General features: G+C 35.9%; 4 protein-coding genes across 4 annotated transcripts; all 4 read right to left on the reverse strand.

Annotated features, from left to right (window-relative positions):
* Positions 1 to 197: 197 nt before the first annotated feature.
* On the reverse strand, positions 198 to 5,494 carry LOC120126911 (heat shock protein 90-6, mitochondrial-like). The gene is made up of 20 exons (XM_039144951.1): positions 5,309 to 5,494; positions 4,836 to 5,024; positions 4,673 to 4,746; positions 4,141 to 4,266; positions 3,968 to 4,061; positions 3,804 to 3,887; positions 3,576 to 3,719; positions 3,372 to 3,485; positions 3,216 to 3,275; positions 3,053 to 3,127; positions 2,853 to 2,957; positions 2,586 to 2,726; positions 2,399 to 2,491; positions 2,220 to 2,297; positions 1,711 to 1,965; positions 1,514 to 1,616; positions 1,156 to 1,330; positions 977 to 1,082; positions 810 to 899; positions 198 to 660 (listed from the first exon to the last, which is right to left on the reverse strand). The coding sequence occupies exons 1-20, from the start codon at positions 5,420 to 5,422 to the stop codon at positions 493 to 495; spliced, it is 2,388 nt and encodes a 795-aa protein (XP_039000882.1). The 5' UTR covers positions 5,423 to 5,494; the 3' UTR covers positions 198 to 492.
* A 3,434-nt stretch (positions 5,495 to 8,928) lies between these two features.
* Positions 8,929 to 9,959, reverse strand: LOC120127074 (chlorophyll a-b binding protein 151, chloroplastic-like). Its single transcript, XM_039145078.1, has 2 exons — positions 9,787 to 9,959; positions 8,929 to 9,700 (listed from the first exon to the last, which is right to left on the reverse strand). Exons 1-2 carry the CDS (start codon positions 9,930 to 9,932, stop codon positions 9,049 to 9,051), a joined length of 798 nt encoding a protein of 265 aa, XP_039001009.1. The 5' UTR covers positions 9,933 to 9,959; the 3' UTR covers positions 8,929 to 9,048.
* A 371-nt stretch (positions 9,960 to 10,330) lies between these two features.
* LOC120127072 (nuclear pore complex protein NUP133-like) lies at positions 10,331 to 17,567 on the reverse strand. The gene is given in 10 exon segments (XM_039145077.1): positions 10,331 to 10,965; positions 11,369 to 11,436; positions 11,802 to 12,138; positions 12,748 to 12,900; positions 12,986 to 13,707; positions 14,264 to 15,241; positions 15,244 to 16,026; positions 16,029 to 16,082; positions 16,176 to 16,300; positions 17,269 to 17,567. Coding segments are annotated over 10 exon segments (3,972 nt in total). The 5' UTR covers positions 17,466 to 17,567; the 3' UTR covers positions 10,331 to 10,410.
* A 1,982-nt stretch (positions 17,568 to 19,549) lies between these two features.
* On the reverse strand, positions 19,550 to 22,471 carry LOC120127075. The gene is made up of 3 exons (XM_039145079.1): positions 22,113 to 22,471; positions 20,244 to 20,436; positions 19,550 to 19,732 (listed from the first exon to the last, which is right to left on the reverse strand). Exons 1-3 carry the CDS (start codon positions 22,164 to 22,166, stop codon positions 19,602 to 19,604), a joined length of 378 nt encoding a protein of 125 aa, XP_039001010.1. The 5' UTR covers positions 22,167 to 22,471; the 3' UTR covers positions 19,550 to 19,601.
* Positions 22,472 to 24,459: the final 1,988 nt, after the last annotated feature.

A 24,459-nucleotide genomic window follows, 5' to 3' on the forward strand; every position in this document is an offset into this window, starting at 1 on the left:
GTCCAAGTACCAGTAATTTGATCCGGACGATGCAACCTTAATGGTTATCTTCCCTAGGCTAAGTCATGAACTTCTCGGTCTTACTGACAACACCCTTTATTTATAAAAGAGCAGAAAGCAGAAGGAAAAATTTTACATTTTTACGTAGGTCAAAATTCGAGCCAAATTAAGTAAAGATCTCCACGATGAACAACACCTAAATCAGAAACTGATACCAGAATGTAATTGCCTTCTGAAAAATAAATAAATTAAAACTAAAGGAGGTTCGCGATTTGTTTAACCACTTCTACTCTCCCACTCCCAATGGGTTCGCAATTTGTTTAACCACTTCTACTCTCCCCCTCCCAATGGCATAACTTTATCACTACATTGCATTTTTTTTAAAAAGCCCTGACATTACATCTCCGGTACTTGCTAAGGAAACCCATGAAATATTTGCTCAACATATAGTATGTGCAAACGGAGCCATGTTCAAAACACAGCATGCAGTTTTCATTTTTGACCACCAGCTTGGACAGGCTCAACCACTTCAGCTTCCAATGTCTCTGCTTGGGGAGTATGTGATGCTGAGTGCTGGACGTCAAATGCCGACCATTTACCCGAAATAGCCATTCCCATCATCTCATATATCTTACCACTTAGCTGCGCTGGATTGTCAGGCTGCATAAATGACATCAAGATGATTGCAACATCACAATGCAATATGAGTATCAACACATTCACAATTAAGTGTGACATGTTTCTGATGATCAACTTACTAAATTGACACGATGTAATATTATCGTCCGAAAATAATGAGGAAAACTTACAGTGTAACCGCTAGAAACAAGTGCTGCATCATACAAAAGATCTATAGCTCTCAAGGCATCTTCATCATCTGGGTTACTCCTGAATGCAGCCTGCAGAGAGAGTATAACAAGTTTCATAAAATGATAATGAAAGGGGTAGAGGTTAAGTTTAATGTTCGTCAACGTACATTCAGTTCTCTAATGATTGGATGCTCAGGGTTGATCTCAAACACCCTTCTCCCCTTCATGAACTCTAAAGTAGAGGTGTCACCAACAGTCTGTGCCTTCATGAGTCTGTGAAAGAATTATATTCATGTTAACCAATGCTAACTTATAGAAAAAAGTAGAGGAACAAGAGGATATTCACCTCTCCATGTTGGCAGACCAGCCAAACTTCCCTGATACCAAAACACAGGGTGATGAACTCAGACGGTTTGAGATATTAACATTGGCAACTTTTTCACCCAAACGTTTCTTGATCCAATCACAAGTTTTGCTAAATTCCTCTTTGGTTACTTTCTCTTTTTCCTCATTCTTATCGCCTACAGATTGAGACGAACAAAAATATTAAATATATGGGTAAACCATGACTTGCACTAACCTAATTATCCTTCTAACTGCCAAGGAACTGACCAAATTAAGCCAGTAAAAGCAAGAATAAAAGGCTTTAGTTAGCCAATTATTATAAATGTAAACTTCATGAGACTAAGAACCCACAGACTAACCTATGTCCATATCTTCTTTGCTAATATCTACAAAATTCTTCTCCTTGTAAGATTTCAGACTTTGAATGGCAACTTCATCAATGGGGTCTACCAAGTAGAGCACCTAGAAGATGGCACCAAAAAAATATCATTGAGAATGAAGCCTCATGATCAATTTAGTCAGTATAGATTTCAATATTCAATGAAGAAAGATATACTTCAAGATCCTTCTCAAGAAGTCTCTCCAGGAAAGGTGCATTTCGAGCACTGCTAATGCTGTCGGCAGCAATGTAATAGATATCCTTCTGCTCAGGCTTCATATTCTCGACATATTCATCCAAACTTATCATCTCATCCTCACTTTGGGAAGAGAAGAATCTGAGCAACGGTGCAAGACGCTTGTGATTTTCACGATCTTCTATGCATCCCAGTTTCAAATGTTTTCCAAAATTCTCCCAGAATGTCTCATAGTCCTACAATGCAAGCAGATTTTAGCACGCTAAAGCAAAATAGCATAACATGCTGATAAATTCTCATTAGCTCACAAAAAAATTTTTTTTTGATAGGAAAGAAAGGCCTCGTTAGCTCACAAAAATAAAAAATGTAAACTTGGTATTAGCAAGGCATTATTTCAGTCCTACGGTAAATATAATTCCAACGTTGCAAAAGAGATGGAGAGAGAAAAGGAGGCAGAAGATGAGAAGAAAAGGGAAAATATGATACATACTCCTTTATTTTCACTCATTGATATTCCCAGAATCATATCGAAGGTTTTTCGAACCAAACGTTTCTTCATTATTCGGACCTTCAATAGAAACACAAAGTTACAGTCAGAAGAATCTTAACTAAGAAAAATAAGTAACTATTTCAGTATCTAACAAGAATTATAGGGAAAATAGTACATACAATGCGACTTTCTTGAAGAATCTCACGTGATACATTAAGCGGGAGGTCATTTGAGTCCACAACACCCTTGACAAAGCTTAAATATCGAGGGAACTATTTAACCAAAACAATACAAGGTTTGCACATGTCGGATTACATTTGAATCAATCATATTACTCAAATGTATAAAGGAATGACATGTTATTACCAATTCACCATCAAAATCATCCGAAATGAAGACTCTTTTAACATAAAGTCTAATATTCTTTGTCTTGGAATTGGTTATATCATCCTTTCCCATTGGAGAAATGGCTGGGACATAAAGTACAGAACGAAACTCCACCTCACCCTGCAAAGCCAATGTTTAACTTGAGGAGTGATGTAAGGCCCGTGTTAATTGAATCCAAAGAAAGTGCAGAGTGTTCCCGAAGTTGATTTAAATAACTTCCCAGTTCCCACTAAACAATGTCATTACCTCAGTTGTAAAGTGTGATGATGCTAATGGATCTGAGTATTCATTAAAAGTTTTCTTGTAGAACTCATTGTATTCCTCTGTCATCACCTCTTTAGGATTACGAAGCTGTAAAGATAAAGATAGTAATAGCATCACATATAGAACTTTAGAAATACACAATTGAAACTAGAGCAATTCTAAACCAAAACTTAACAACTCACCCAAATAGGTTGAGTTTCATTCGTAAGCTCCCAATCCCAGTACCTCTCCACAACTTTTTTTGTTTTCTTCTTTTTCTGTTACATCAAATTCGAAAAACAATCAATCACATGCATGTTGCAAATGAGCCTATAGATGATGACAAAACTACATAAAGGTAACCACCTCAACGTTTCCATCTTGACCAGTCTCTTTGGATTCAACTGGGTCCTCATCAACTTCGACCTGTGATGAGCAAAGCGTAACAGGTTAGTTATCCCATAAACAAGTCGATACCTTTTGTCAAGAAAAAAGGCAAATGTTGATATCATGTTGAAAGACCTCTTTAGTGATTCCCTTCTCCTGCCATGTGTAAATTGGGAAAGAAACAAACTGTGAATAGTTCTTCACAAGCTTTTGAATCCGTTCTGGATGGGCAAATCCTTTGTCATCATGCTGAAAGCACACAGACAACAATGACAAGAGATAAATTCAAGTTACTATAACAAATATAGGTACTAAAATATTCTTTGTTATTTAAGAAACCTTAAGATACAGAGTAAGGCGTGTTCCTCGAGGAATAAGATTCTCTGGATTTGTCTCCTCCTGAATAGTATAGGAGCTTGCATTTGCCTCTCCTTCCCATACATATTGTTTATCAGATTTCGGACTCTTTGTTGAGACAACTACCTAGAATTACAATAAACTACATGAGCAACTGCTACTACAGGAATTTCTTAATTCATGAGAACTAAAATGACAAGTAATTAATACCTTGTCAGAAACCAAAAATGTTGAATAGAAACCAACACCAAACTGACCGATCAAGTTGTTGTCTGTACCAGCATCTTTGCTTTCCTGCAGAATTGTAAATTTTGTTAAAGCACATATCATGTAACCCTAGAATCAGAAAATGATTGTTAGCATAATTATTAGACCTTCACAGCCTTCAAGAACTTAGCAGTTCCACTCTGTGCAATTGTTCCAAGACAATCAACAAGTTCTTGTCTTGTCATACCAATGCCTGAGTCACTGTAGAAAACAAAGTGAGAAAATGTGTCTTGCTAAAAACAATTCCGCAACCAAAGCACCTTACAGCTCATATACTTACGTAATTGTTATTATCCCATTGTCTTGATCAGTTTGGATACGAATGTCAAGATCAACAGCTTCCTTTAAAAGCTGAGAATCGGTAACACTTAGATACCGTAACTTGTCCAAGGCATCGCTTGCATTACTGCAGAAACCAAAAAGAAAAAAAAAAGAAAGAAAAAAAAATTAAGGATCCAAAACATCACATAATGGAATTAGGCAGGCTCTTACAAAATTTAGCTTAAAGATCAATTATTGTAAAGACTACTCTGTATTATCCAAGCATTACTGGCATCTCTTCAAATCAATTTAAAAAAAATTGACTCTACCATACATAGTTATCTTGGATTTCATCCAGCAGGGAAGCAGGTAACAATATATGCTAAGAGTATGAACTGATTGGCCTATCTAAAATGTAAGAAGTTAAAATTTCAGTTTGTTCCTCATGTTCGAAAAACCATAAGTCAAATAATTTTGAAAAGCTTATTGTCACTGTGAAATCATCATATTTTAATAATCCAAGGATGAGCGGATGAATTCTCAAAACATGCCTGATAAGCTCCCGAAGAAACACCTCTTTGTTGCTGTACAAGCTGTTGACAATAAGATCCATGAGACGACTAACCTGCCAACGTGTATGGAACAGTAACATCATAAATAAAACTCATCAAAACTCTAAATAAGAAATTTATTCAAGTCAGGGCCATAACATACCTCAGCTTGATACTCATATTTCTCAGGTGGAGGTGGATTTCCTGAATCAGATGCAGTTGCGGTTGACTCATATCGGCTTCCCAAAATCAAATCATTTTTCAAGTTCAATTGAGCTGAATATCTGGCCCTGTTACATTTCCCTCCTGTTATTGTCGAGTACCACCTAATGTTATTATCACCACCCTCTGCCTACTCACGAGTCACGATCCAATAAAATACTAATTAGATAAAACTATTAGAATAACAAATTATATTATAATAAATAAATAAAAATAACAAGTTACGTAACCATTATCGAGAAAGAAAAATCGGATACATGTAAAGAAAAATGCTTTAAAAGCTCAAATTTTGCATTGATTCCCACTAATCCTCACTCACGGAACAAAACAATAAAGATAAAATACTTTTCCTTTAGTAGCAATCAAACGGAACGAAGATTTTTAGACAAGTGAGAAATGAGAGGAAGAGAGTACCGAGACAGGGATGGGAATGGAGAAGGCGATTGGAGCAGCTACGGCGACCCGGTAACGAGTAGCAGGGGCGCGGAGGGCGGTGGAGACCGAGCGCCGGGAGAGGCGATGCATCATTAAGGATTAGGTGATAGACGCGAGCGAGTTTCAGGAAAGTTTAGAATTGGTGCGATGAGGATTAAGGCTCAGCTAAATGAAAATTATAGCGCGAGGGTTTTAGTAGGGTTTTTTCCCTTTCGGAAGCTTCTGGAGATAGCTTAAAACAGTTAGGGGGTGTTTGGATAGGGGAATATGAGCATTTGATTAGTTCGAAAATCTCATTCTCAGTAATGTAAGATTATCAATAGTGAATTTTTTAGATATATTACTGGGAATGTCGTTACCTCCCTTTCCTTAGGTATTATTGGATTACCAGTGTTTTGGACTAAAATGTCTTTAATTTTTTTTTTTCAAAAATATCATTTTTCTGTCATTGAATAATAAAATTTATACGAATGTTAAATTACAAATTTATCTTTAAATTATTTTAGATTTACAAAAAAAAATCTATAATTAAAATTTTATATAAAGTTCAGGGATTAAAATAAAATTTTACCCTTTCATTAATTTTTTTTATATTTTTAATTTTGTAAAAAAATTATATAAATATTATGAATTTAAATTTTTAAAGAAAAAATATAAATATTTTCAAACATGTAATATTAAACAAATATATAATATGGACAATTTGATTAAATATACATTCTAATAATCTTTTATTCCTTTAACCAAACACGGTAATCTTACATTCCTGCTAAGCCAACCAAACACAAAATACAACATTCTCAGTAATCCTATTCCCTGGTAATCTTACATTCTCAGTGGTAATCTTATATTTCGTGAACCAAACGCATTCTTAGAGACTGATGGCGGAAATTGGGTTCGTTAGGGTCTACGTTGTGTGCTGTTTACAAAATTAACTCAAATAATAATAATAAAAAAAAAAGATGATTAGAATGGGCTTAGGCCCATTCATAATTTTTTTTTCTTTCTACAAAGCCTTGACCTTTTGATTAAATGATACGAAGCAAGCAGCTAAAAAACTATTGGTAGGATCGCAACCCAATCGGCGTGATTTAGTAATAGTGACGGTAGCAATGATACAAAAAATGGAGATGAATGCGAATGCTTGTTTCCAAATCTAAAAGTCTTAGCGACGAAAACAACAACTCTGAACTTCATACCACAAAAGTAGGTATGAATCATGCCATGAAGGAGTGATAAAGTTTCCATCGCAGCAAAAACAATGAGAAAGACACACTCACACAGAGTCAAACAAGAAAAAAGAACGCAACATCGGAAGATCGGCTGCATCAACCAACCTTACAAGCAACAAAAGAACACTCAACTATGTGAAGCGACAACCAAACCCTGTGTTTCTGTTTCAATTATAATATATATTATTAATAATCGAATACAACAGTTTAGAAATAAAAATTTGGTTTTTGACAGGTTAATAGATTGAAAACAAATTGAGGGTTGTAGCTACCGGTTTATTTAACATAGATTTGCGACCACTCATGCTCAAGATAGTTGGTTTTCTATCTCATAGGACACAACAACGAGATGATCAGCTAGCACAATTCACATGTGGATTGGTGTATATAAATATTTCTTATGCTTGTTATCCTATCAACGTGAGATGCGAGTTTTTTTCTAATTTCCTTACACAATTCACACATAATCTACTTTGAGCATTGGTTTCTTATTCATCGTTCAGCCGTTTTGAGCATATCAGATACCGTTATAAAGATCTCATGAAGTAAAATATAAATCAATAAATTCATTATTCAAATCTGCATCTTTACCTATTGAAAATATAGCTCAAAGTTTCCAATTTAGCACAATTTTTCCAACAGTTTCAAGCCACTACACCACAAGCAAGCTCCACATTATACTACAAACAAACGTCTTTCTTATGAAAAAAGAAAACCTCCTTCATCAATTAGACAGATTTCTTGAACCTGAAACTCCCTGCTTGTAAATGTTTGCAGAATCCTGAGAATCAGATGGAAAACACCTTTATTTTTGTAATGAAGCAGCCTGTTATAGGGATACATGGATTGAGAATTTGACATCTTCCATTATAACTTTTAAGTGGCAATATTTGAGATTCTTGCTGCTTCTGGATTGAACATCGGTTAATTCTTAATGATGAAGATAAGTTTTGGACACTTAAATATGATAAAGAACAAACTGAAGATGTACCCGGAATCGTATATTATCAGTAAATATATAGCTATATTACCCTTCCAGTCTTACAGAGCAAAAAAACAAGAGGAAAGTGAGAGTAGGTAGATTAACATAGAGATTATGAGACATACTAAAAATTTCATCTACAAATGAAGAGAGGTATCAACATCAGAGTTCTCATAATATGTTGAGGTGCTTGAAGTTGCTGCAGTGTTACGCCATAAGCTCGTTGATGCTGGGATTCCCATGGCTCTGAAATCGGTTTGCCTGCTCAGTGAGTTAAGTCCAAGAGCGAGTGAATCCTGCTGGGGTTGCCTAGAAGGTAAAGCCACCTCGGGTTCGAAGGTCGATAACAATCCATTAGGCTCACAGCGTTTGATCGACTTGGCGCGGTCAGGCTCAGAGAATAGCTTCAGAAGCTCTTTCTCTTCTCTCTTTTCTCTAACCTTCTGCAGCTGCCTAAACCTTTCTTGCAAAAGTGCAATCGAGGAACTAACCATAGTAGGATCACCACCTTGCCTACTCATTACAGGAAAAACCTCTATCCCTTGTGGGAGCACAATTGCTTACTCGATTGGTTTGTGAAAATTGTTGGTGCTTGAAGGAGATTATAGATGTATTTATAGGCAACAGCTGATCACGATACTATACATTATGCCTGTAAAGTAAAATGGGGTTTACAATAGCATAATGTATAGTATTTTGTTGTCATACGAAATGATTGCGGGTGATGTAATGTAAAGGAGAATCGGCTGCTGTGAAGCAAAATCCAAGTAGAAGAGTGTGGGGGCTAGTGTAGGTAGGCAAAAGCCAGTTTGTTTAATTCAGTCCAAATGCGATTTGGGAGTAGTATTTGGAAGCAAGCATTGATGGGGAATATATGATTAGGTAATCAAGTGTTAGCTTGTCTTTAAAAATGCAAGTTAGCTTCCGAAAGATGGTGCTTGGTTGGTGCGTTCACTGGCACTTTTCGAATGCATCTGTCCATTATTTTTTTTCTATTTGATTTCAACTCTCACATTTATTTTATTTCATTGTTTTCGACCGGAAAAAACAGAGGATCCGAAGGAATAATTTTCAAAGTTTCTGGTTCCACTGAATTGTTCTCTAAAATATTTGGGCGCAGAATTTCTGCAGGAGAACATTAGCAGCTTTCATCATTTTAAGTCCACCAAAAACAAAGGTATTAGATCCTCATGTATGGTGTACATCATCACTTTCGAGGGTTTACAGAAATGACAGGAAATTAACCAGCCGCATTTATATATACACACGCACATATATGCCATTGTTGTTTATCTTATGTGCTGCAGAAAACCCATATTGTAAGGATATTATGAAAATTCTTTTTCAGGAACAGAAGATCAGGCATTAATGATGCAAAAGCTGCAAAGATAAGCAGTGAAATTACATCAGTACTCAAGTTTTGCTACAACAGATAGCACATACATAGTGAATAGTGATTAATATTACAGCTTTCAAAGGCACATCTACGAATCTATCTAAGTTGTTCATTTTCCGGGGACAAAGTTAGTTGCATAAGCCCATGCATTGTTGGTCACTGGATCAGCAACGTGGTCGGAAAGGTTCTCAATGGGACCCTTTCCGGTGACGATAGCCTGGACGAAGAATCCAAACATGGAGAACATTGCCAGGCGGCCATTCTTGATCTCCTTAACCTTCAATTCCGCGAAGGCATCAGGGTCATCCGCCAATCCAAGTGGGTCAAAAGCACCACCCGGGTAAATCGGATCAAGTCCTTCACCGAGTGGTCCACCACCAACTCTGTATCCTTCAACAAATCCCATGAGCACAACTTGGCAAGCCCAGATTGCAAGGATGCTCTGAGCATGGATGAGGTTCGGGTTGCCGAGGTAGTCGAGGCCACCCTCGGAGAAGATTTGGGAACCAGCCTTGAACCAGACAGCCTCTCCAAACTTGACACCATTCTTCGAAAGAATTTCGGGGAAAACACAGCCAAGGGCACCGAGCATAGCCCACCTGCAGTGGATCACCTCAAGCTCACGGTTCTTAGCAAATGTCTCCGGGTCAGCCGATAATCCAGCAGTGTCCCACCCGTAGTCACCGGGGAATTCACCGGTCAGGTATGATGGGATTTGGTCAGAGAATGGACCCAAGTACTTTGGGCGGTCAGGGCCGTACCTGTTTTCAAGTAATCACGAACATAAATAAATCCACTCTAATGTTTTTTGCTCATAAGTGGGATATTGCGATGTAACATAACATACCAGATGCTGGTGGGGGCACTTTTGACAGTTCTGCGCATGGAAACGCGGCCGCCACCGACGGCACCGACCTTTCGGAATAGCTCATTGGTCGGCTTCAAAGCTGTTTGGCCAGCGAAAGCGGATTGTTGAATACCAAAGGTTGCCATTACCTTAGACTTTGGTTTGTTTTTATTGTGGTGGTAAATGTAATACGGAGTTTGAGATGACAAGGGAGGTTGGATTATAATGGTGAATTGAAGATGAGAAGATTGATGCGGATTAGGAAATGTACAGGTCAGCAACAATCTATTGGCTGTTGCATTAGATGTGGATTCCCATTTTGATTTCCTTCCAACAGATGCCGAGGCTGCTGTTTTGCCACGTGGGATTTACAAGATCTTGTCGAGAGATGTTTTTCGCCGTAATAACGTTGGGCTGGAATCTCTTGATCCATTGCTTTTAGAGAAAGATAATCTACGCACGAGATTATTGTACGCGTAAAATAAAATATATAAAAATTTTGGAAGGCATGTTTGGTTTATGCATTTAATAAGAACCCAAAAAAGGGGAAAAACATGCTGATACATGTACCACTAATGTAACAGACAATCCCAAAGTGTAATCAGTATTAGCACTAATATTCTGTCATACCATTGGGGAAAACACCCCCTCTTCTAATTTAACATCATCGCCTTGTACACATCCTAGCATGATCGCAGTCAGCATTAGCTTACCAGCATATGGGAAATCCCTATGTTGCATCAATATTGCCTCCACAGATGATTGTGTATCCTTCAAACCGGCTACTTCTGCGTTTTTTTGTCTCAATGGCAGCACTTCATTGAATCCGTCTTCAATGGTTTCTGCCTTCGGACCATAACACCTATTTGAAGCCTTGAAAAGGATAGTTTGGCCAAGTTGTTTCACGGTCTCCTCATCATTCCAACCTTCAGATACGGATGCTTCATAGAGTTGGCTCCAAGGATCGTGATCGACAGCATTTTTCCAGCATTCTTCCAAAAGGTTCCTATGGCTCTTGCTAAATGATGAGCTCGTCCATGCAAATACATCAAAAACCTGCAGAGCTAGCTCTTTGCTTCCACTTTTGAGACACAGCTCTATGAGCTCCTCGGGGCGAAGGAGCTGCTTTTCAACACGTTGCTTTGTATCATCAGTAGGTAGAACTTCCAAAATTTCTTCCTGCGGAAGACAACAAAAGGATACAGACTTTACTATAAATGAATAAAACAGGTTAACGTATTTCCGTGTACTGGTGCAATTCAAACACTTCCATTCATTATACAGAGTACCTAAAATGCTTCAGAAAGCAGTCAGTAATACTGAATTTTAATACTTAGCTCAAATAGCTTGTGAGATAGATCCAGTTTATAATATTTTTATAATGTAATGGTTGAGCATTAGAAAAGCTTGATTCAGCTCAGCTTGATTATACCAACGTTCAGAAGGTCTATAAGACTATAACAGCTAAAATGAATCACTACAGATCATGACAAGATAAAATCATGCATTAATGAGAACAACGGAACTTTAAAGATAAAAGCACAATATATATATATATATATTCTCGTTGAATGCAACAAACCTGCAATCTCAAAATCTTCAAATCAGCTTCTATTCGTTTCACTTTTACCTGTGAGTCGGCATCTTTACCTGCTCATTAAGGATAAATGGATAAATGGGAAACGGAAGAGAGGTCATATAGGACTAATAGTAAGAGATCCTTAATTATGTTTTCAAACTTTTAAAAACTGGAATATGATAAAAGAAGCAAAGAGGGAGGAAAGAGAAAATATTTACCAATGAGACGGCAATTTGCATAACATCTCCATCAAATTTCCTTATTTTCTGTTTTCAACTCTTCTTTTCTTTTTCAAGATTTACCTCTACTAGGTACTAAGCGATGTTTTATGATGGAAAAAAGATTTAATTTTCCCATGAAACAGAGAATAAAACCAATGGGAAATAAGAACCAGAGTGCAATCAAGAAGTAAAAGACAAATGTCAAAATAGATTACCTGCAAAGGCAGCTATCTTGGAGAGGTTCAAAAGTCGTCTCCTGTCAGTCAATGTTGGAACTGGATTTGCATGGTCAGAATCAATCTCCTCTTCAGTGATTGAAATAGAACCCTCGTCTTGAGAAAGAGCCAAAACATGAAGAGTTTCTGAAGCTGCTGAAAACTGATGAAGGAATAATTCATGAAGCCATAGGAGATCTTGGTAATGATTTAAGAAAATGGATAGATCTTCCTGGAATTCCTCCCCAAGCCTTAGCAGCTTAGAGAATTGCTTTTTTTCATACAGTTGTTTAAACACAAAGTAACTGAATCCACATCTAGGTCCCATGCTCTCATGCTGCATAATCCATAATCTAGAGTTACTGTAGAAAGCAGTGAGGCAACAAGAGGAGGGAGAAAGATAATAAATAGAAAATGAGGCAGAAAAGGGGCAAGAGAAGAGGAATTTAATGAAAATTTTAAAAATACAGGGGAGAGGAAGATAAGAGAACCAATGGGAGAGACATCTTAACACTCAAAATACTTCATGATATCTCAATAATTAAAAGCAATTAGTAACATATGTACTGGTAGGCCATATCCTAAACTCGCATCTAAATTTGAAATAGTCAATACACCAAATACCCTAATAATCCCAAAAAACAAAAAATAACACTTGAACACAACAATTTGAAATATTAATGCAATAGTGAACATGTTTACAAATTCTTGCAAGACGAAAAATCAAAACATCACTTCTTTGTTCCATTTGTTATTGCAACTTGAAGAAAGCACGGGTTAGGAAACTGTAGAGAGATTTGTCCAAAAGTTGCAAATAACGCAAGGACAGTGACAGAGCATGCCATTTCATACCTATGAGGGGATACAGCATAGCATAGCATATGTTCAAGAAAATCCATGAACCTAAACAAGAAAACTGTGTCGAAGCAAATACTCAAATCCATACCATAAGATTTTTTAGCAATCCTGAATCATTGAGATCGCAACATATGTTCCACATGGTCTGGTAGCCTTCATGTCGTTTTGCTATTGACAGCAGGCTTGAAGATAGTTTTTTAAGGATTTCTTCTTGGCTCTCTTCTGGGTTGTCAGCTAAGTCCTGCATGGAATAAACACTTCAAGGATTCATGCAACTGGACAACCAGGAACAGAGGAAGACGATACAGGGCAGAAAAAGGATTAACCTGATAACCAGCCTCTACAAAACCTTTAACTTGTTGATAAAGGGAATCAAGAACTGCATCCCTTCTACTCCAGTACTCATTTAGAAGACCTTTTTGTTCTTCTCCTCGCTCAACTTTAGCATTTATAGCACCACTAGATGCCTCAAGAAGAACTTCAGCCAATGCTTCCAGATGAGAATAAAATCCTGATTTTGCTGACATATCAAGTTCAGATGTTTCTTTTAACAGCTGAAACATGAAAGAAACAACGCTCCACAGCCCATTACGTACCACTGGTTGACAATACCAAGGTGTTAAACCCTCTGGTGGTGGATACCATAGGTGATACTCATTCTTGTAGTCCATGGCAGCTCGAAATAGGGCAACGCATGCATTAGAGAGTTCACAAACCCTATGGATCTGAAGCCCAACTGGTTGCTCCATGCTGATTATATACTCCAGATGCCTTTCTAAGCAATAAAATACCTGTTCAAGATCAGAGACCTTACTATAGAACACTTCAGCATTATCTCTGTCCATCAGAAGGACAGTATTTCGCCTGGCCCTCTCCCCTACTAACTGAATCAGATCCCAAAGAGCTCCTGAAACTTGATTTTCAAAACTTGAATGAGTTAAGCCAACTCCAGTGGAACTGTTTTGGCTGATCGCGTTCTGTAGTTCCCTGAGTTGAATAATTGCAGAGAGCTTTTCACCATGTTCTAAGATGATTTGCAAAGAATGTCCTGCCAAACAAGTTATAAATTAGGCATGTTTCTCTTTTGCCTGTTGTTTTATTAGAAAGCAAGATAGACATGAAATAAATTATTCCCCTTTACAGTCATATAACATCAAGAATAAGAACCTGCCCACAAGGTTCACTCCTGAGAATGTCTGGCAATGGAAAAAAAAATTGATTGCAGCCATAGAAAGATCTAAGATACTACTCAAAAATCAAATATGACCACAAGGAAATGCTAAGAATCTAAACTGCAGCCAAAAAGTCAATGTAATCCTCCACACACTAATAACAACTGAACATAGAGTCACCTCTGCAACTTGACTACATATTGCAACATGAAATGCCCAGCCAAGTCCTCAATGTTATAAGTCAACATATGTGCTAAATAACAGTTCAAAACCAACCAAAAGGGTAAACTACAAGTCAGGGTTTATACTAAATGTACCATGATAGAGACTACATACTGTTTTATGCAAATAAATTCCAACAAAAAAGGAAAAAGGAAGAAAATGAAATGACTCAAGAATGAAATGCAGCAGCAAAAGCTGGCAAGATCATACTCTGTCCAGAACATAACTCCTCGTGGCACTTGGATAAAGCAAGAAACTGGAGAAATTTGTTATGCTTCTGCTGCTTATCCATGAGTTGAGCTGATATGATACCCATAGAAACAATTTCAGCACCTCTAGTAGTTGTCCAGTGTTTAGCTAAGGTGTCAACAATTGATTTGCTTTTCCGTACAAAGACATTAGTTTCACCACCCCTTTCAAATGCCCCAGAACTCTTGAGTTTTTCTAGTGATCCATCAACATTCCCAGATATCAGAAACTCATGGAAAAATTGACCTAGCAAAGCTTCTGATTCTTCATCTTGGGCGGTTCGGCGTGTAATCCCAGTCATACCGGTCAATTGTCTACCACCAGCATCCCATGCATCTGAGCTAGCCCTTCTAGGAGCAATATTGCTCGCAAACATAAGGTTCCTTTTCTCTTCTAGTGCAGATCCTTCGTTTGAACTCCCTTTGCGAGACAAGCTTCGTTCAGGGGGTTCAACCCCACCAAGTAAAACAGCCTTTTCTGGTATTGCCCATATCCCTGCTTTCTCAGTAAGCACAACCCATGCACCGTCTTCCCCATCATCAGTAGGCGGAAGAACCGAAGCATCAAGAACTTTCCCAGCATCATGAGGTAAGTCAAATTGATAGAGCCGAGTAGAATTTCTGTGATAATGGGTGACTGTTGCAGTCCCTTCACCAGAAAGTACAACTGTTGATCCTGAGGGCCTGCCCCCTACTCGAAGTCTCATAGAGAATAAGAAGTCCTCGTCTTCTACCCTTGCTTTAGGAATTATCACTTGGATTGGAGCCTTTTTCTCTAAAACCCTTTCATGAAAATCTGAGGTGTTCACCTCAGACATATATTGCATGGTCAAAAGAGAATATTGAGTGTAACTTGAGCTACTAACCCGATCCTTGCAGAAGGTGGCAACAAGAACGGTAATAACTTTACCATGATCATCTACCTGCAGATCCAAAGGCAGATTCGTTTCTGTCCTGCCAGATCCTTCTTAATACCCAAATCGCCATCATTACCAACAATTTCCTGAGACCAAAGCTTCGACACATCTAAATCAGGAAAAAACTTGATGTTGAAACATTGTATTTCATTTTCTGTCAGTAGAAAAAATTGGTGGTTGGAATCGGAAATGGAAACGTTAGGAAGGCGCCATATCATTGACCTTGGATATCCCTTGCTCCCAACAAGTTGACCAATGCCAGGGCCTTGGGATGACAAACTTTGTATGTTCTGGTGTACTTTATTTGGTTGAATACCACTTGGGCTGCAGTAAAATTGCCAAAGCTCGCCACTGGAACAACATGCAAGGGCAACACATGTATTCCGGGTACCAGGAATTGCAGAAGAAATCAAAGAGTTAAAAGAACTTGAACCGGAAAAACTCATTGCATGTTTGTTTGCGGTGGCATTACTGTCATTACGTGAAGAAGTCACCCATGATTCATCTGGATATGCATAAGTGGTAACAGGGGCAGGTACCACATCTGCAAAGATGTCATACCAATATAAAACAGCTCGTGTTTTCTGATTACACATGACAATACCAGCAGAATAGCGATGATTTGCAACTCTATTTGTTACTTTCGAGGTGCTATCCCAATTGACAACAGAAAGCAACCAATTATTGCGGGGATAGGAATTTCTTCCACCAACTCCATTTCCTAAAACATCTGAAGGAAGTTCAAGAGTAACACATTTCTTAGAAGCTGCAAATGACAAATAACTCCAGATAAAAATTTTGTTCCCATATATATCCATGATAAGCATGTTCCCTTATCCATTCCGCCTGATATACAAACATCAGCTGGCACAAATCACATGGAAGCAACCGATTAGTCATTTTAAAAGAATTGCACAGATCTGGATATAGTTAATGATAGGAGCCAGCGATACTGACCAGGTATACGCCTCTGCAAAAAGCTGGTCTGTTCATCATGAACAACTTGTGGAAACTCTCCAACAAAAACTGGCTTGATTGGATCTATTCCGTCCCCTTTATCATTCTTGTTTGCTGGTGGAATTCTGATTGCAATAGGACTCAAAATGTTAAATATATTACTATTTACTAACAGGAAGTGAAATATAAACTCTTGAAATCTATGAAAAAAAAATATTATGATGCAGATTTCCAATTTTCTTTCTTTATGAAGGAATTTTTTATAGGTTTATTGGGGTTTTATCAGGTAACTCCGAATGAAGCAGTGGTCCTATATAATTTTCTATTTATTTTTTAGATTGCTTTAGTTAATGAAGGTTAAAGTTCGAAATTGTTCTCTTAAGTTTGGATGTTGCTAAAATTAACCCTTATGGTTTAGGCATTCTTTCCATCAAATTACCTACATCTAACCATATGTTTTTCCTCTATTGTTTTTCATTAGTTTCAACAATAATCCCAAATCAGACCAAAACAAGGCATAAATTATAGTAGTATATTTTGTGATGTAAGCCATTCTGCAGAAAAAACAAAGTATTTTAACCGATAAATAAAAGCAGGTTGGAAATATTATTTGACGAGTCCTGCACGTAAATTCCTTGAGAAACCAAAACAACACATTGGAGCGAGGCCAATCCCTAATCACTGTTCTCGTTTCTTTTTTTTCTTGAAGGCTCAAACTTCCTAACATTACAAAGCATGATTACAATTTGCATGCGGTCACTGCATCAATGACACAGCACCATCCACAAGTGACAAGATGCAATAACCTCAACTGCGAAACAAATACTAGCCTTATTAAGCTGCCCAGCATCAGATCCTTCAATTCTTAACACTCGACAATTCACTTACAATTTTTGCTTGCCACATTCCCACATTTCTTCAGCTTAATTCCAGAAGCCTAACTACAAAATATTACTTATACAGGAATCCTTTTTTAAGCGAAATGTAAAGACAAGCTCATGATTTTAAAATTCAAATTCAACCCTAACTATCTCAAAACCAGAAGATTCTTGCTCAATGAATAAAACTTCAAAATGAGAAGTGGAAATAGTACCTAGCAAGGACAGACAAACGAGGTGCCCAAGGAGCGGGAGTGCCTGTTCTAGGGCGATCTGGAATCGAAGTCTGGTCAGCTGATTTACGGTTCTCTGTTAGTGGAGTTGCTGGAGAATCTGGTGCCCTTGGATTTGACCCTACATTTCTCTCCTTTTGGGAGCTAAATTTGCTTCGTTTCAGTCCTGGAGAGAACATTTTCTCTTTTCTTCTTCCACTGCTTTAGTTCCGTTTCTTTTATTTTATTTTTAATGGATAAATTTGATTTAGGGTTTGTGAGGTTTTTCTTTTATGGGGGAAAATTGTGAGCGAGATTTTCAATTTGAAGAGTGCTTGAAGTGGGAGAATTTTGAATTGCTTTAGGCACTTAGGTCATCAGAGGGAGGGGTGACCGCATGAGGTCCGCTTCATAGTGTTCTGATTATCGATTTTATCTTAACCGTTCGATAATTAATACTAATATTCGGTCCTGGTCTAATTTTTGAAAAAAATATATATAATATTTATGAATTATACTCTGATAAATTACATATGATAAATGCCTATTTATAAGTTTAAAAAATTGAAATTTTGATAAATTACTAGAAATATATTTAAAATAAATTATGAAAATAAAATAAATTATAATTTATCTAAAACAAATATATTTGTATTTATGACGTACAGTTAAAACGTTTTAAAATGAATTAGAAAGAGAATTGACAATTAATCATTTTATAGTAATATATTTTAATACAAAAATATCAAGATCTCATCTAAAAATATCATAATTTTAACTGATATTTAATAATTTGTTCGGAATATTTTCCCATACACGTATCATATAATTAAATTATAATAAATAAATTTAAAAACTCAAAATTTTAACATAATTGGATAAAAAAATTAAAACCAAACCCATTTATTATCCGAAGTAATCGAAATCTTTGTTTTATTAAAATTGCTAGTTAGTTCTATTTTTTTAAAAACATAATGATAAAATTACTCTAGTTTTTATATAAATAGTTACTTTTTTTATTTTTTAGAAGTATTTTAACATTTAAAGTTTCATTTTAAGTAAAATATTTTGGTTGAATAAAAATCTTTAATAAACTAACGATCAATGTTTCTTATTGACATGGCAAGCTCACATGAACTGAAGAATATATTATTTCAAAATAAAACGTTGAGCTGTTATAATGTTCTGACAAAAAAAGATAATGACTAAAACAATCATTTATGTAAATGTTACAGAGTAATTTTTTCATTATGCCCTTTTTAAATTAACAAATATTTAAGGTTGGATCGTGTTGACCTTATCAATTATTAAAAGAGATAATTGCATAATATATCCTTAAACTATGACTCTCACTTTAAATTGATCCTTGAACTTTTAAACATTATAATTTCATCCCCAAGCTTTGACTCTCATTCTAAATTAATCCTTAAAATTTTGAACATTCTAATTTCATCTCCAAACTATGAGTCTCATTCTAAATTGATCCCTAAACTTTTAAATATTCCAATTTCATCCCCAAATTCATCCTAATATGTAACTAGTTGCAACTATATTTTAACCTAAATTTAATTTTTTTGAAACATGTAATAATATAACTTAGCCTAACAATTTTATTAACAAGGGATTTGAATAGTATATACATATAATTTGGGATGAAATTGAAATGTTCAAAAAGTTTGGAGACAAGTTTACAATGAAGATCATAATTTAGGGATGAAACTGGAACGTTCAAAAGTCTAAGGACTAATCTAGAATGATAGTCATAGTTTATGGATGAAATTGAAATATTTAAAAGTTAAGGGAACAATTTAAAATGAGGGTCATAATTGAAGGACATGTAACTCTTTTTAAAACTAATCACCCGGTTGTAAATTGTAATTGTGTTAAGAAGTAAAATAAGTTATGTCCAAATTTATAAGACGCTTTGAAACTACATAAAGATTTGAATAGATAAACTGAATACGAGGATTCCAAAATAAGTTCATAACATAAACAAGCAGCACTTGTTTTTTAGGAGCCTTTCAGATTGCATCGTATCTGGAAATTTTTTACACAGAATACAGAGTAACGTAACATTTCAAAGGGAATGCCTAAAGAGTGAATGCCTCATGAAAAAGAGGGAACCAAATTATTACACCATTTACTGAACAAGATGCATGATACAACTTGAAAATCAACAGATAACAATATGTTAAAAAGAAAAGGCTGTGTATACATAAAGGAGTTCTTCAACGAACTATGAGCGATACCTTTGACAGATTTAAGACAAAAGGTTCAGTTTTGCCCCCCTGGACAAGGAGAAACACGACATGTGTCCGTAAAAGGCATATTCTTCATCATGGTTCCAGCTTCAAGGAAACGACGCGTGACTGTCGATTGCTCTTTGCCACCTTGACAAAGACTACTGAAAGGCAAGGCGGAGCCCACCACGGCCTGCGGACTTTTTGCTCTCCTTTAAGGCAAGCCACTGAAAAATACATTAAGATCAATCAGTAAGAAGCTATCTACTTCTAGGAATGCCTTCCTCTTGTTTGAGAAAACAACAAACAGATAACAGTACCAGGCTGTCGATAAATGCACGACAATTTGCTTTTTCGAGGAGCAACCCAAATATCAGTAAATCATTTGGAAGGCATGGGGTACTATAAGAGTATAGCCAGCTTCTTATATGTAAACAGGCATCAATAAATCTAAACCAACCAGTTTTCCAATAAATCTAAACAACAGCCAGTGCTCCCTACAGAACTGGAGTACCATATGCTGTTCTTTGATGACAACGGGTAAAATGTTATGTTGCAAAGGTAAATAATGCACACTGCAATGCTTAGAAGCTAGACAAATAATGCACAGAATAGAAAAAAGCACTCATGTTTTATACAGAAAATTTGAAGAAATATTACTTACAGAAATACATACATTATATATACATGTTATATACTATATACCATGAGAGAGAGAGAGGGAAAGACGTGAGCGACCTTTTATTCGCCTCAGTTCCTTGCATAGTGTGATGAAGTCTCCCCACTTCATATGGCATCGCCTTATAAACCGAAGAATCTGTTCAGTTGTAAACATAGACATTCCTTCCAGGTATTCCCCATTGACACCATTTTCCTTAAAAATCTGGCGATAGCCACCAAGATTTATTTCTTCCAACCACATACCAACATCCTGCAGAAGAAGAAAACCACAGAGTAAAAGTTTGTCACTGAATCAAATACCCATATGAAAAACTTCTATGTTAAATTTCAAAGGAAAAGTTGTAACAATATCTTCACCAATGGCTTCAAGAACAGTTTGTTTATACAAAATCATAAAGTTCCAAGCCATGCACAAGTTGACTTGTTAAATAGTTTTCGTTTCTCTTTCGGGGATTAGTTGTTAGTCAGAAAGGTAGTCAGACAAATCACTATTTTTTCCATTATCTAATAGGAGAGTTTATGAATTATGATAATGAAGAGAAAGGTTGCATGCATATTATTTTCTCCATGTCTATCCTTCAAAGTACACAGCAATAAGTGCATTTACTGTGTCAGTTCACCAAAAGAATGTTGTTGGGGCAATTGTTGAATACCACCCTCAACATTAAACAAGCACAGACAAATCTTCCAAGGAGGATGAAGATTCATAAATACATAGTTACCCTAACTTTCAAAAAGTTAATTATGACACTCCAAACAGGTTAGAAATATGTCACATAACTTGAAATAAACAGCTCATCTTTGACAATGAAGACCCACCTGATGCATCTGTTAGTTTTTTCTTTGTCATCTTCCCACAAAAAGTTCTCTGCAACGGGGGCTAATAAAGATACAATTCAAGATCCCAACATTACCAAAAAAAAGATTCACCCGGGAAATTCTTTTCCTTACAAAAGGGAATCTTTCCTTTTAATTGGGAATTCGATAAGCTTGTATGAGAATACCTTTATCAGATTCAGAAGTGTGAACAGACCACATGATGAGCTAAGAAGAAGGTTGTTATACAATTTCTACAAGTAACTAGACCAAGACTGTTCATTTACTTTCTAGTCACATATGAACTAATCCACTCAAACAACCTCGAGATGACCTCAATGAACAACTTTGATGATTGCCACAAATGCAAGGAATGATACAGGCAAAAAACAACGCGGAGAAGATCCAGCTACACATGTTAAACTACAATCTTGTAATAGAAAAAAAAAATCCCTCTAGAACACATAGAATGACCACAAAACAATAGCAACACAGCAAACTCCATAACTAAACAAATCACTCTGACCATCCCAATAGAAAAAAAGGGTGAAAATGGCAACCCTGAACAAACATTCTTTGATGCCTCGCTACTATGTAATATATTAACAAGAGGGCAGGCCAACAGAATTCGTATTCATCAAAATACAAATAGTATCTATACTATAACTGGAGATAGAAGAAAAGAGAGATTGAACCACATGATCCAATATTAAAATAACAATATATGATACATCAACAATTGTGAACTAAGAAACCAAAGCAAAACTTTCCTTTTGATCATGAAGAGAAAACAATAAAAACTTATCATCTTTTTATCAATTCATTCTGACGGTTTACAGTAATCAAAGACAAATCAAAATATTAGAATGATTACAAATTTAACAACTATCAAAGACCCATCTCTTAACAAATTGATAAAAATCGAGTGACTAAATGTCAGCATCGGAACTTCAAACTGGAAAACTGGAAAAAAAATTACAATACAATTAAGAATATTCCATATTTAAGAAGCAATACTAAAATCTCGAAAAAGGGGAAAAAACTCAAGATCTGAAGTTTACAAAAATAAAGATCCAAAAAAAACAAAACTAAAAAAGTACAGATATATACCTCAAAAGTCCAAATGAAAAAATCCAGAGGCTCAGGCGGGCGTTCTTTGCTCATCTCTATTGTTTCAACAAAAATTCACATTTTATATTTACCACCAATTTCCCATCAAAATTTACCGCCACTTAAAACGAAAATCAATTTGATTTTTTTGGGGGAAAATTTGTCCCTTTGATTCCCTGGAAATTGAAGAGGGGAAAAAAGGAAAACTGGAGAGCTACAGATTTTGAGGTTAGAGTGACAGCTGTTGAGAATCAAATCCGTCTTCTATCATATTTTATTTTCACTTCCTTTTTTATTTTTCTAGGGAAGCAAACACAAATAGCAAAGACAGAAAGTAGAAAAATGAATGAAAAGGGAAAGGAAAAAGCGTAGCTTATAAAATAGAGTGAGATGGTAGGAACCTTCTTTTCCTTTTCTACCTAGTGAAAAAATATATCAATGTCGCAAATAAAGAAAGTTATTAAAAGGAAAAAGGTGAGAGCGAGTAACAAGTTATGCTTGCGTACTCTCGCTGTTGGCTTAAGCTTTAGCGTGGACTTCGGAATGCGATGGGTTCCTCATTTCGCTATTTTTTTAGTTGGACAAGTTGATTGTATGCTTTGTAAAATGTTCTCCCAACCTACGCGATCCTATTCTCAGTATTTCCACGCGCTTTTCAGTTTTTATTTTTCTAATAAAATGATTTATTTATTATCTTTTCTAAGACACGAATAAGACCAACCCATTTGTAGTTAATGATTATCAAATTTGTGAAAAAATTATACGAAAGCCTAACTAACACTAACGAACTTAATTAGTTGTAAATTTGTGTACTTTTGGTCGTGTTTTACCAACACTTTATCATCAGCTGTGATAAAAGCATTATTATATGGTTGAACATATGATCCACTTATCATATGACAAACTAATACATGTATATCAAAAACTAATACATTTGCACTATAAAGGGTTGGACATGGCAAACTTTTACGTCACCACGTGTCGTACATGGCGCAGCGGTCAGATCAACTGTAATTGTTCGTCGAGCTGGAATTAATGACTTCAGATTAGACAATACAATGAAATAAAATAATTTATCTAAATTTGTGTAAGAGGCTCAAGCTTTTTTCTAGTATTAAATTAAGAAAAAAAATAGAATAGTAATTGGTATTTTTTTGGGTGGATTTTGACTTATATAAAGAGGGTGTCGAAAGTCGTTAGAATATTATCCGTACTTAAAACAATGTTTAAAGATGATGACAAAAGTAGTTAGAATATTTTTTAGTATTGAATGGTAAATGGTACTGTAAATTTGATTAACTGAAAATTTTATTAGACTTAATTGAATATTAATCTTTATCTAAATAGAATATTGAGAATCTTTCAAAAGGTTGAATCCAAAATCTGAAACTATTCGGGGAGAGTTTGTGAGATGTCTCCTATAAACTCAAATGTGAATAGAATATAAGTTAAAATGTGAGGGTTTTGTCATCAACATGTTGGTTCGGTAAATTTATACGCCAAGTAAGGCGCGGCATAGGATAAGGAGTAGAGGTTTGAACTATAAATGCCAAACCACATGTTCCCCGCTATCTTTTAGGAGCAAAGCAAAGGTGGTCCAAATACAATTAATCAGCCATCAACCTTGATTGACACTTGTTTGTATGTCCTCTATTACCATACACTTGACAAACCACATGGATTTGACGCCGTGACTCTAATTAAGTAGGGTACGTAGCTCACTTATGATTATGTGTTCAACATTTAGGATATGCCCTCTTCTTGTTGTTACATCCCCTCAATTTTAACACTGCTCTGCTTCATTGATTTTGGTAGGCTCTACTTCCTCCCATATTCCCTCTTATCCCTAGTTTTCATCATTCATCGTCTGTTTTTATCATTTTTACACTACAACGTATAAAAACATATGAATATGAGAATTTTAGTAGTCAAGATATTCACAGTATCCAACATGGATTCATAATGCTGACAGTAGATCATAGTAAGTCCAGTCATGGGTTTAATTTTGAGCCCAAGCTCTTTTTGTATCTGATTTCGGGACAGAACTGGATCCATCAAGATATTTGGTCCTTCGAGGTCAATAGTCCATAACAAGATGAACCTTCGTTATTAATTTTTGGGTGAAGTACAATAATGATCCCTCTCAACTATGGAATGTTTCTTTGTTGAGTCTCGTGACTATTAAAAGTTACAAGATGATTACATAATTATTCATATTTTCCAAATTCATCTTTTTCTGTTAAAAAAGTTGATGATCGTCTGAGCTGAACGTTAATCTGTTGACTGAGATATGATAAAATCATATTTTTAATGATATTTATAGGTATCGTCATTACTTTCAAGTATT

This window comes from Hibiscus syriacus, unplaced genomic scaffold (assembly GCF_006381635.1).
Source record: "Hibiscus syriacus cultivar Baekdansim isolate YM2019G1 unplaced genomic scaffold, ASM638163v2 tig00110462_pilon, whole genome shotgun sequence".
NCBI lineage: Eukaryota > Viridiplantae > Streptophyta > Magnoliopsida > Malvales > Malvaceae > Hibiscus > Hibiscus syriacus.